Genomic DNA, 14,283 nt, shown 5'->3' on the forward strand with positions numbered 1-14,283 from the left:
GTGGAAATCCTGTCTATGGAAATTAGCAAATTTATTAACTGTGTAATAACTCTTGGTGTATTTATTCATGTATGGATATTTATGTCATGGAAATGGCTAGACAATATTCTAGAATGGCCCATTATGTTGTACAACCACATCAAATATAGACCTATAATATCTGTGCATCAATGAATATGCTTGCTTTAAACACATTAACAAAAAAGAATCCTGAAAAAAGTGTACATAACTGTGTTTCAACATTGATAATAATAATAAATGTTTCTTGAGCAGCAAATCAGCATATCAGAATTATTTCTGAAGGATCATGTGACACTGATGATTGAAAATTCAGCTTTGCCATCACAGGAATACATGTAATTTTAAAATATAACAAAATAAGAAACAGTTATTTTAACAGTTATCGTAATAACATTTCACAACAATACAGTTTTTACAGTATTTTGATCAAATAAATGATTGGTGAGCAAAAGTGACTCAAAAACATTTTACAGACTACAAACTTTTGAATGGTAGCGTATTGTAATTAGTATTTCACTTTTAAAAGCAGTTATACATATTGTAAACAAATTGTGATAGCATATCTTACTGTCATGCTTTGACCAGCAGGGAGCTCCACGGTTACTGTGTCTTACCTCCATCACAGTGCTGCCACAGAATTAAACAATAAAGGTTTTTAATTGAATGGGCACGATTCAACATAGACTAATGCAAGACAGGAACAGTCATAATCATTATGTTTTACTGATGGAAAACATAAACCAAAGAGCAGTTAACTATTACAAAATAAAGTTTTTAATATACTGAGCAAATTACTACAGCAATCAAGTGAGGTGTTAAAAATGAAAGGAAGACATGATATTTTTTTTTTTTTTATTATTTTTTGAAATCTATTACTGTTGCTGTTGCTATAGTACCGTTGCTAAAAATACCCTATTTTGAACCTGTTCTTTACATGGCTGTCAAATCTATATAGCCTACCCAAGAAGAGTATTATAAATGTCCATTTGGGGGTCTCAGTCAGGTTGGTTCTTTAGTCCACTGCACCAGTGGTGCGAGAACAGCATCCCGGGCGGCGCAGAGATCCCAATAACCCCTTTTTTCTTCTCTGGGTCGATCCTGAGCTATGCTGGGATGTTGTCGTGTTCTGGCGCGAGAGCTTCGCCGCTATTCCCTTAGTCTCCTTGATCTGTATCTCCAGATGTTTCTGAATCGCAAGTCCGAGTTCCTCAGGGTCGGCCGAGGCCCCGTACACCTCCCAGGTCATGCCCTCGGCATCCCATTTCACCTCCTTCACAGGAGACTTTTGACTCTTTGACATCATTTTCACATTCGCCTTCTCCTCAACCAGACACACTTCTGGGAACACGTGCTGGGGATGTTCCTCAGAGTCCTGACCCACTTGCACTCCTACATCTCTCAGTTCATTTTGTGAAGTCATGGTCTCCGCTTCCCTTGTGGTCTTTTGATCCACCCACCGCTGGGCGCCAACTGGACGCAACGGACCAGGCCAAGAGCAGTCCAGATTGCAGCAGCGGAAGAGTCGCTTACCATCCAATCCGGTCTCGCTGACGGAGGAGATGAGCCGAGGAAGAGCAAGCAGGTTGCTTGCTGATACTTGACCCCTGTAGTTCTCCTCCATTCCCACTAAGTGCGGAAGCAGCTGCGCTGGGGCAGGAATGGGCTGCGGGTGGCAATATGCCGCAAATGTGTCTTCGACGGCTCCATGGTGGAAGTGTGAGTTACAACAAGCAGCCTCTTCGAATTTGGGGCAGGTGGATTCTGGAACGACTTCACAGATCTGAATGAAGCCATGTTTGGCTGGTTGAGTGGGGCTGCCCGACCCGCTACTTCCTGCTCTGGTGGACGTGGTCACCGTATTGCTCTGCTGAAGCGGCATGGCCTGTTTACACACTAAAGAAGGAAACGACTGCGCACAAACATCCTGGTCTCGTCCTTGGCAAAAAGCGTCGCCCGTTTCACAGTAGAGAGGAGAAGCTGTGCCCTTTTTGAAAATCTGCAAGCTGTCTGAGTGGCTTCTCTGTACTGATAACAGACTGTGCTCATTTAAGTCCTGGTGAGGGGATAAGGCATGTTCCCTGTGTACTGTCAGTGAACATGAGTGTTTATTCTGATGTTGGTCATTCAAGCTGCTGTCTTTGAGGTCTTTTGAAGAGAATGATGGTTCATTGGAGGTCTTCAGGAGTAGATCTTCAGGCGTCACCTCTGCTGAACTGCACTCAACAGTGATGCCAGGGTCTGATTGGATGAGGCCCCCTGATGGGAATGACACTGTGTGCCCAGTCTCTGCCATCAGATATATGCTGGAAATGAATGGAGAAAAAATGTGTCTTTAATGTGAAAAGCCTTGAAAACAACATCTTTTTTTAACAGTTTTTTTATTGAATAAATGAAGCCTTGTGAGCATAAGAGACTTTCAAATACATTAAATAACAATCCCAACCATTTGAAATGCACTTAAAGTATCAAGACAGACATTGGCATTTGTCTTGTGGGAAGCCAGCTGTTTCTAAGAGTCTCAATCCCACAATGGTTGTTTTCTCATTCTACAGTCCCTATATGCATGCATTAGAATAGCCTATATTTATGTTGTTGTTGTTAGACATTGCATAGACATTGTGAAAAACCAGACAAAACAAGACTTTTGGTAGAGCTTTCTTAAAATGGTCCAAAATGTTTTTCCCCACTATTCCACACTTTGATTTGGTTTTCAGTGATATATCTTGTTTGTGATATATTAACAGATGAGGAAAATAACATCTATAGTCTAGCAACAAATTATTTGCATTATACATTTGAAATAATAATAAAACATGCTTAGAATTTAGATTTAATTAGATTATTTATTTATTTTTTACTTTAAACTTTTATAAATTTCATAAATAAGCTGAATGTCACACATGAAAAGAATGTGCTATTTGGGCACAGTGTGATGAAACAGCCTGGCATTATCAATTCATTTAAGGCCCTAGTGCATTTTTCTTCCATTAAATCCAAAAATACCTGGCTGGCAAGGTGAGAACTCCATCCTGTGCATCTCAACCCATCCACACACATATATCAAAAAACCATGGCAGAAATCCTTACCTTGTGTCCCAGTCACAGATGAAGCTCCCTTTTAGTGACTTCTCTGCCCCGTCTTTACCTGTCCACTCTCTCTTCAATGGTCTCTGCGGTCATCCCAGACTCCCAAGAGTGCAACGTCAGTCCAGGTCCTTATAAAGGCAGAACCCGTCGGCATAGATCTCTCCATCACACGTCACCCATCCTGGCCCTTGTCCTCTCCTTCAGCATCCCACTCCAGCAGTGAAAAAGATGGAGGGAGCTCCGGGATTATACTCGTCTTTCATCTGATTACAAACCAGCCTCAGTCACATCTTCAAATCCCCAGGCAGAAGAGCGCGTATGCGTGTGTGAGAGAGAGAGAGAGAGAGAGAGAGAGGGGAGGAATGTGAGTGCCCGTGTTTGTAAAGGAAATCCAATGGATGGACAGTCAAATTATCTCTCCCTCACTCACTCCCCCTCATCTTCAAATGTCCTCACTATCTCTTATGAACAACCGTACACACACAAACACAGTGGAAATGTATTTTTGTCTTTCCCCTCTTTCTTTTTAAAGAAGTGACACTCCCTCTCTAGGTCTCTGTGGCTTAACATCATTCTCCCCCTGTTGCTATGGAAACAACATTTCTCAATGGGGCTGAGATGAATCTTCGTAATACTGTGATATTACATATTGTCTCTCTCTATGTACACAAACTATTATGGGATCACCAAAATGAAGTGTGTATAATAAACAATTGTGCCTCTGAGAGTAATTTGTGGGCAAACAGGTCATTTAACAGTTCATTCACCAGTTTATTACTTGTGTGCTCTAGTCCAGTGTTTCCCAACCCTGTTCCTGGAGGCACAACAACACTACACATTTTCCAACTCTTCCTAATCAATCACACCTGAATCAACTCATCAGCTCGTTAGTAGAGACTCCAAGACCAGAAACATATGGGTCAGATAAGGGAGACATCCAAAATGTGCACTGTTGTTGTGCCTCCAGGAGCAGGGTTGGGAAACACTGCTCTAGGCAACAAAGGAAATATTTGGAGAAAAAAATTATATATATATATATATATATATATATATATATCTGTCTGTCTATCTATCTATCGTTGTTGCAAAGGGAGAGAAGCCCCAAGACTCAACATCTGGAGAGGAGTGTGATCAGAAGCGCACAGATTAAATACAGAAACAGACGGAGAGAGAAAACAAGCCACAAAGCAGCCGACAACAATCGTCAGTCTTGTATAAGGACTGATGCTTTCTTTTGTCAGTGTGTTAAAGATGGATGTGGCCACTATTGTTCTGGCCCCTTTTCAAAACGAAATTGGACTTTGCTTGTGCTTCTGACACAGTTTTTGGGGTTTTCTGACAGCTCACATTATAGAACAACATCACAATATTGTGGCAAAATAAGTGATCTGACCTTATTTACAGAGAGTTTCAAATTCTGCTCCATAAAATGCAGGGGGGGAAACTGCTATGTGTTCAGACACTGTTTATAAGAAAGCAATGCCATGCAGGCAATGGAGGGCAGATAGGAACAAGGTTAAGCAGCTGTGTATAATAAACAAAAGAACTGCTGGCACCCATTCAGTGACTCAGCATTAGGAAAAAATGTTACTTGTTAATGATAAAAACAAGGCAGGAAGAGAAAGAGAAAAAGACTTAAAAAAATATATAATATTATATATATGGTGCAAAAAATTCTACAAACATCTAGCAGGACAAAACACAATAAAACCCACTTCATCCATAATTTGCACAGTAAAATGACCTATCCCATCATTTTTATTTTCCATGTGTGATCTTTGTACTTAAGTGTACATTTCACACAAATATGCAAGTTAACAGAGAGTGTGCACTTCTTTTGGCATCATATAGGCCTATCTGCTGGAAGTGAATGGGGGAAAAGTGACTTTAATGTGAAAAGCCTTGAAAACAAAATGGGTTACTCTAATCAGATTTTTTTTTTTTTTTTCAGCAAAGGTGCATTAAACTGATCAAAAGTGACCGAAAATATATTTTACAGTGTTACTCAATATTTCTATTTGAAATAAATGCTGTACATTTGACCCTTCTATTCTAAACTAATTCTGAAAAAAAAGTTGTATCACAGTTTCCACAAAAATGTATAATAAATACAGTCTTAAGCAATTTATAGTTCTAGTAGAACGTATTAACATAATCAGAAACACTTCAATACCAAATCACATTTCTATTGAAACTATTATATTCAGACTGGACCAATCAGCAAAATTATTTGAACTAAAGCAAAATTAGAGAAATTGATCCAATAGTGATTGTAAAAAAAATATATATATTTTTTTTAAATAGAAGTGTGCTGCTGGTTTTGTAATGTCAAACTAATAGCAATTTATTTTCAGTTCACCACTTAAGGATTTTTTGCAATGCAGTTTATTCAATCAATTCTGTAAAGCAGAAATAAATTACAGTATTTGTACTGCAACACATATATAAAGAAGACTTATGTCATGATACATCATTGTCACTTTTCAGTAGATTAGAAGTCATAAATCTGTAGTTTTTCGTAACTCCAATGGAGATTAGATGTGCAGATCCAATGGACCAATCACCAAAATTATTTAAACTAAAGCAGGCCCAGTGGTTAAACAGTTAAATATGTCGACCTTGATCATTTTCTACTGACCTTGCATAGGTGAGTTCAGTCCTTTGGTGGTCCTGGGTCCTTTTGCCTTTCTCAGATTTCGTTTAATGGGACTCTGAACTTTCTCTTACTAAAGATAGTCCTTCAAGCATGAGTCATGGCTGTTCCAAAGGGCACTATTGTTCAAAGTCTCTTCACCCGGAGCACTTTTCCTGTCCACTGTTCAGCCACGCCCACACCGGCATGTTTACATTCTCACCTTCAGATGTTAAAAGTGTCAATACCGACCTTTAGCTCAATTTATTCAGTACTGCCGCTCCCTACATATTCAGTTTCAGAAACATTACTGTTTTTTTTACAATTGCTAAGACACGTTTCTTAATACTAAAGTCCCTTTTTCAAAACTCTTCACACCAACTCTCAACTTGGTACAGCAGTTAATTTCACATTCAAAATGCATTAAATCTACTAAAACACTTCATACATGTCTAAAATTGAGCCATTCCTCCATAACACTAGCAAAGCTTGTCACCCAACAAGCACACTTTATCACTCATAAAACAACAATCTAAAAAACACTAACATAGCATTATACAATGTTTTCTTTTGTAAAATTTCTTTACAAAACAAAACATGACAGTTCTCTACTCTTTAGAATTCACTGCAGACTATGTTACTGTCAGGGTTGTGTTTAGGTCTGTTAGTTTTTTTGTGTTTTACTTTGGTTTCCCTGTTCCAGATTTGCCTGTGTTCTCATTCATTGGTATTCGGCTAGGTTGCTAATCAAGTTACACACCTGTTCTGTGTTAGGTTAATTAGATCATTGTATATATAAGCCCTTTGATTTCCCAGTTCTCTGTTGTTGTCTTTGTTTATGTGTTGTTCTTTTGTTAAATCTCAGTGTTTATTAGTCTCTCCAGTATCCTGTTATTCCTGTGTTTAACTCCTCTTTGGATTTAACACAGCCTACATGTGACTGTTACATGGTCCATGATTACATTACATTACAGTACAAAATTATTCCTAAATGGTCCCCTTCAGTATATATGGAAATGAAACTGAAAGACTAACATCTGTGTGGGAGTTCAGCTACATCTAATTGCTTTGATAACATTAAAAAAAATGTTAGCATCAGGATAATTTCAGTATGGTATTACTTATGAAATTGCTTTCATTTTCAGGTTTGTACTTTACTTTAACAGTTTTGAAAATATGTAAACATGTGCAAAGTGGCCTGTAGATACACAGAGTTTTGGCGGTGGTTGTGTTTAAGTGTGAAAAGAATTCATATCATTTGAAATAAGTGGTTATTGAATGCATTTAGTGCCAAAGCAGTGATAAATGATCCACGGTTTAGGCTACATAGACTGCTGTTATGTTCACTGTGTGAAGAGTTTTGAGTGAAAGTGACATACAGTAAGTATTGAGAAATTGATCCAATAGTGATTGTAAAAAATATATATATAAAAAAGTGTGCTGCTGGTTTTGTAATGACAATTTATTTTCAGTTCACCACTTGAGGATTTTTTTGTAATGCAGTTTATTCAATCAATTCTGTAAATCAGAAATAAATTACAGTATTTGTACTGCAACGCATATATAAAGAAGACTTATGTCATGATACATTATTGTCACTTTGCAGTACATTAGAAGCCATAAATCTGTAGTTTTTCATAACTCCAATGGAGATTAGATGTGCAGATCCAATGGACCAATCACTAACCTAAGATCAGTGCGCCTTTTTTTGTTTTTCTCCTCTTCATCACTTTTTCTTTCTTGTGGAAGTTGATAACTCTGAAGGATCAGCAGATTAACCTCTGTGTGGTCTGTAATAAAGGCCGTGCTGTAATGTTTCACAACAGCAAGCATCGATTAAGTTGTGAATTAAAGAAAGGATGAACTTGCTGAAATACAAAGATGACATTATAATTTTTGTAGCATCATTGAAAGAAGCAGCACAGTGTCCATTCAAACCTGTTTCTGTGTGGTTTTGGGTGTTTGTGTAGCTGTAGTGATTTAGATATAGCAATGCCCTGATTACAACCATGAGCGTCACAGCTGCAGTTCTCTGATGAATCTTGACACAGGAAGAGGAAAACCAGTCCAGCAGCCTTCCTTCAATGAATATAAATCAGCAAGTTTCATCTCAGATGGTGATTCCTCCTTTTTTGAGTCAGTACTTGAAATACCTGTTCTATTTAGCAGTATACAGTGCTGATTCTGTACATTTTAAAATGGAATATACCTGCGTTGCAATTTAAAGCATAAAAGGTTTATGCAGAAATATGCCCTTTAAGAACAGGCACTTAAACTCTATTATTCAGTAAAATAAACAGTGTGCCAATTGAATGGAAAATAATAAGGAGGAAATAAAAAAGTATGTACACTGTATGTTAAGTATTGCAATTGTGGAATGTATTTTAACATGGTTTAAATGTTTATTAAAATGGCACTGTATTTACTTTGGGCATTCTCTTGTTCTGATCAAATAAAAACAATCAAATTTCCATCCTCAGCAGTTGTGAGTTCAAATATATTAAAGTGTATGATGGCTACATGAAAATGTACTGGATAACAGGAATGACTCACCTGTGATTTCCTCCTAGTGAGGTTATTGAGCTATTGCTGTTATAGGAGGTGGAGGTCCACTCAGTGGATGATGGAGGAACACACTGATTAGGCTCGGCTGGGTGCCTTGGCTTGTGTAATGTGGACAGATGAGAGTGGATGAACTCTGGGCATGTGGCCTGTTGTACCAATCACCTGCAGAGACGACCCATATGTTTCACTCGGCACAGCTCCTGCAAAACATGCCCACCGTTTGTTTAATGCAAACATGTACACAAAACCTCAAAGATAGTGGTTCCCTCAGCCGTCATAATCCTTTGTCACATGAATCAACAGCCTGGCCTTACCAGAGTAAACTGTCAGAATGTTCGTTACACAGATAATATATACATCAAACAGAGCTTCAACAAAGAAAAAAGAAGAAAAAAAACACACAATAATTGGTAGCTATTCTGACTTCATTACACAAGTTAATTAAAAATAATAGGTTACCATGAATGACAAATAATCAGATTGTAGATAGTAATTGCCATGAAATTAGACAGCAAATAGATACGTACTGAACTGGTTTCTCAGCTTTTTCTTTATTAAGATAATGAAGATTTGCTCCCTAAGGCCATTGAAAGAGCTGTACAGACAAACTCACTGAAATCTGCAATGAAAGCATGCCTTCTGGTCAAAGTAGTGTTTCAATTATCTCCATCTAGTGGTCATGTCGAAGACTTCTGATTTGGGGGCCTTTTAAAGGTCCCATGACATGGATTATTTTATTATTTTATAATGTTTCCTGGGGTGCCCTTATAACGTTAGTATGTTTTTAAGATTTAGAAATAAAAGGCATTTTTCCTTGCCTGATTTTAGCCTCTGATTTGAACACTCTGTTTGAAGGGGCGTGTCTGCTGTGAGACTGTGATTGGCTGACATGCTCGCATATTAAATAGCTAGCATTGCATGTGGAACTCTCTCGAAAACTTTTACTATTACAGCTATTATACGTTTTTACTATTACAGCTATCGAGATTAACGAATCGTGAGAAGTTTTTTAAGTATTTAGATCTATTCCCATCACATAAAAGGTTGCAGTGATGAGCATTGAGCAGATGACAGCCTGTTGATCGAGTGAATGAAGATCTTATCATTGCAATGCATTTGTGGATTATTTTTGAAAAACAGTTGGATATTGGGACCTTTATTGTAAGTGAAGCAAAGGCCCATATAGGCCCATAGGCCTATTAAGCATATTGTGACTGTGATCTCAGCAGCATAACTAATCTACCCAGATATTTGTATCTTTGAGAACATATGTGCACAAAAAGTCAATGGCAACACGAAAAGCAGCCGAGATGGAAGAAATAAAGGCATCCTTAAAGTTTATGGCAGATGAGATCAGCAAAGTAGCTACTCAACAACAAAGCATCCTGGCCCTCATGGAGGAGATACGTAACCTAAGAGAAATAGTAAATCTGAGAGACAAAAAGATTGATGAACTTGAACAAAGGATTGACGTATTGGAACAACAAACTTGGAGTAAAGATGTCATCATTACAGGACTAGAGACAAAGCATCGCAGCTATGCTAGAGCGGCAGCAGCTGGAGCAAATGAAGGTGAGGATGCTCCCCCAGATGAATTGCAGACATTGGAACAACAGGTTTTGCTGTACCTAAGCACCAAACATATCTCTCTGGATGATAGTAATATCTCTAGCTGCTATGCAATCCCAAACAAGAATCGTAAAGAGAAGCCATCCATAGTTGTACAGTTCGTTTCACAAAAGCACAAGATTGCGCTACTGCGACAGACCAGAAAATTAAAAGGCACCGGAGTCTACATAAACGAGCATTTAACAAAGAAAAACGCTGAAATAGCAAAATGGAGCCGTATACTCAGGAAGCAAGACAAAATACAAGCAACATGGACAAGGAATGGGAAGGTGTACATCCGACCAAATGGAGAAGATCAAAACAGGCCAACTATAATAAGAAAACTGCAAGAATTGGACAGCTACAAGTGATGGTCCACTTCAGCAGGTATGTGGAAAGCAAAGCTGAAATGCTTGGGCCAAATTGTAGAGAGATAGATAAATGTGTGCTATGTCATTGTAAATTGCAACAAAAGATGTGTACATGGCGGCACAAGGATCTGATGTGAACACTGTTACTCCTTATACAAAGGATAAAGGACCTTGTATTGTTATGGATGGACATGTGAAGAAATTGGGGAATTTAACTATAGATGATATGTCGGACCGGGATGAACTTAAGAGGTATGATTTTGATAATGAAATTGATCCGGATATGTATTATTATAGCAATCTTGACATAAATTGTAATTATTACACAGAACAAGAATTTAACGCGAGTGTGGAAATGTATGGTGCTCTGTCCGTCATACATTTCAATAGCAGAAGTCTATGCAAAAACTACTCCGCTATCAAAGAATTTCTTAAGTCCTTTAAAAAATTTACTATAATAGCTATATCAGAGACTTGGCTTGATGATCTCAAAGTGGGTGACGTGGGACTTGAGGGATATGAGTTGTATACCACCAATAGGAACAACAAAAAGGGCGGAGGAGTTGCTTTGTATATAGATCAATCATTAAGAAGTAAAATTGTAAAAAATGTTTCATATAGCATAGACAATGTTCTGGACTGTGTAACAGTGGAAATTGAAGTAGAACACTTCAGAAACATAATTATTAGCTGTGTGTATAGACCGCCAGGAACAAGTTTGTCAACATTTAATGAAACAATTGCAGATTTGCTTAATAACATGACCACTGACAAAGTACAAATTTTGTGTGGAGACTTTAACATTGATATACTTAATCAACGCATCTTCAAAGGTACTTCTGAGTTTATAAATATAATGTACAGCAATCATTTATGTCCACTCATAGACAAGCCAAGCAGAATTACAACAGAAACAGCAACACTAATAGACCATATTTTTACTAACAGATTTGAGGAAAAAGTGGTTGGGGGCTTATTTATTAGGGATGTTAGTGATCATTTGCCAGTGTTTGCAATATTTCCAAATTTTTTTACACGAAAAAAGAAATCCCAGACCATTAATACATTTATAAGAAGCTGTACGGCAAAAAATATTGAAGAATTCCAAAAGGAACTTAGTAATCAAAACTGGTGTGATGTTTATGCAGAAAGTGATGCAAATGTGGCATATGATACTTTCCTGTATAGATTTATTGAGCTGTATAATATCAATTGCCCCATGAAGATGATTCAAAACCAAGAAAATAAATCAGTAAAAAAGCCATGGATAACTAAAGGTATTGAAAATGCATGCAAAAAGAAGAATACACTATATGCGAAATTTGTAAAAAACAGGACTATTGAGTCAGAAGAAAAATACAAAAAATATAAAAATAAATTGGTAAGTATTATCCGAAATAGTAAAAAGCAATATTTTTACACCCTCTTAGAACAACAAAAGCAAAATATGCAAGGAACTTGGAAAGTACTAAATAAAATGATTAAAAAAACAAATAACAAACGAGAGTGTCCAAGTTATTTCATAAATGACAATGAAGTCCCTATTAGAAATCCAAAGGAGATAGTAAATGAATTCAATGATTATTTTGTTAATGTTGGTCTCAATCTGGCAAAAGGAATTACTGATTCAAAAAGTAAAAACATAAAGAGTTGTGAATATATTAGTAGGAACTCTTTATCCATGTATGTGTCTGACATTACCAAAAATGAAATACTGGAGATTGTGAATGGTTTTAAAAATAAAAGGTCAACCGATTGGACAGATATTGATATGAAATTAGTTAAAAGTATAATTCATTTAATATTAGAACCCTTGACTTATATCTTCAATTTGTCCTTTAATTCTGGCGTGTTTCCAGATCAGATGAAAATTGCAAAAATTATTCCAATTTATAAGAGTGGTGATATTCATGTCTACTCAAATTACAGACCAATTTCATTATTATCCCAATTTTCAAAAATACTGGAAAAACTTTTTCTGAAGAGGCTTGATAGTTTTATAGAAAAATGCATGATATTAAGTGACGATCAATATGGATTTAGAAGTGGTCGATCGACTTCAATGGCAGTTATTAAATTAGTTGATTATATAGCATCTGCATTAGACAAAAAGCATTTTACTTTGGGTGTTTTTGTCGACCTCAAAAAAGCCTTCGATACCATAGATCATAAATTGTTAATGAATAAATTAGAGCAGTATGGTTTTAGAGGCCGTGCTTACTCATGGTTAGAAAGTTATCTTGACAATAGATACCAGTATGTACATTTTAATGATCATCAATCAGAAATGCGTAAAGTAACTTGTGGGGTGCCCCAGGGTTCTTTGATTGGTCCTAAGTTGTTTATTTTATATATTAATGACATCTGTAAGGTATCCGATTTGATCAGTTGTGTTCTATTCGCAGATGACACAACACTGTATGTATCTGGGGATAATCTTCACCATCTAATTACTGATGTGACTAGAGAACTATCCAGAATCAAGCAATGGTTTGACCGAAATAAATTATCCTTTAATTTAAGCAAAACCAAATATATTATATTCAGTAATCAACAATTTAAAACCAGCATGAGCTTAAAGATTGATGATGTGGTACTAGAAAGGGTGAATGAAAACAAATTTCTTGGAATAATATTAGACCATAAATTATCCTGGAAACCACACATCGCTCATGTTCAATTGAAACTGTCCAAAACAATAGCTATATTACATAAAACCAAGTATTTTCTAAATACGCCCTCTCTGTATATTCTGTATTGTTCTCTTATTGTTCCATACTTTTCCTACTGTGTTGAAATATGGGGGCATGCTTACTCCTCAAATACAAAACCTATTTTTATTTTACAAAAAAAAGCCATAAGGATAGTCAATCATTCACCGTATAATGAACCGACAAACTCAATATTCTCCAAATTTAAAGCAATAAAATTTCCTGATCTAGTCAGTCTGAATACTCTAGTCTTTATGTTCAAAGTTAATAGGAAAATATTGCCTGAAAATATATTATGTTTGTTTGAAAATAGGGAACAGAAATATAACTTAAGAGGAGAGAACATGTTTAAAAAACAAATGGTCAGAACAAACTTTAAAATGAACACCATTTCGGTAAAAGGGGTCGACTTGTGGAATGGTCTCACCGATGATCTTAAGAGGAGCAATTCCATTCATTATTTTAAAAAACAGTTTAAAACCTTAATTCTTGATAAATATACGGATGCGTAAGAAAAATTGTCTAATATAAGTTTATGTATAATTGTTGTGCATAAATTGAAACAACACAGGCAATGAATATGTTTATATGTATGTATATATTTATATATATACATGTATATATTTATGTGTGTATGTATGTATGTATTATACATGTATATTGCTTATGTTTAAATTTTGATGGGTAGATGTTGTTTTGTAAATAGGGTAGGCGTAATAAGCCATGGCTTCAGCCTACACCTTTTCGGTTACCATCCTTGTTTGTTTGTAATGAATTTTCGGTACATATTTTTTGTCCTATGTTTTAGTAACCGAATAAACCTTCATTCATTCAATGCAGTTTCTGTACTCTCTCATTAATGCTTTCACCAATGCAAACATGAGGAAAGTACAGTAAGAGCTTCTTGTGCAGTGTAACAGCGTCATTGATTTCATAACGAGTTTTGGCAAGAGTCCAGATAAACTTGCGCTGTGTGATTGACAGCTTGGGCGATTGGAAAGGGATTGTTCTTTGATCGCTTTCTGTATATATATTAATCACAGTTTAAGTAAGATTATTTTCATCCTACTAAGAGAAACGATGTGAAGTTATTTTGATATTTTAGTCACTGGCTTGATTTACTGATGCATAAACAGTATTGAATGATTTTGAGAGAAAGATTATCTGTCTGAACTTGAACAATTCCACATCAGAAATTCACATGGTTCTTCAGAGGCTCTGATGAAGGAACTAAAAAAATACTTTTGTGTTCATTTGTACATCCAAACACTGAGCAACCGCCATGCTT

At 36.4% G+C, this 14,283-nt stretch overlaps 1 protein-coding gene across 2 annotated transcripts; it reads right to left on the bottom strand.

Moving 5' to 3' along the window:
- Positions 1-885: 885 nt before the first annotated feature.
- Positions 886-6,436, bottom strand: LOC311279602 (GRIN2-like protein). 2 transcript variants are annotated; one of them, XM_084391215.1, is made up of 3 exons: positions 5,747-6,436; positions 3,109-3,398; positions 886-2,324 (listed from the first exon to the last, which is right to left on the bottom strand). In XM_084391215.1, exon 3 carries the CDS (start codon positions 2,312-2,314, stop codon positions 1,034-1,036), a length of 1,281 nt encoding a protein of 426 aa, XP_084247341.1. In that variant the 5' UTR covers positions 2,315-2,324; positions 3,109-3,398; positions 5,747-6,436; the 3' UTR covers positions 886-1,033. The 2 variants fall into 2 exon arrangements, with proteins under 2 accessions (XP_084247341.1, XP_084247342.1); XM_084391216.1 differs by lacking the exons at positions 3,109-3,398; positions 5,747-6,436 and adding an exon at positions 2,550-2,796 and having other exon boundaries at positions 886-2,381.
- Positions 6,437-14,283: the final 7,847 nt, after the last annotated feature.

Source organism: Rutilus rutilus, assembly GCF_951802725.1.
Source record: "Rutilus rutilus genome assembly, chromosome: 20".
NCBI classification, from domain to species: Eukaryota; Metazoa; Chordata; class Actinopteri; order Cypriniformes; family Leuciscidae; genus Rutilus; species Rutilus rutilus.

Coding starts and splice junctions, on each gene's coding strand:
- LOC311279602 (XM_084391215.1), bottom strand. CDS start 2,314: ATGGCAGAGACTGGGCACACAGTGTCATTCCCATCAGGGGGCCTCATC.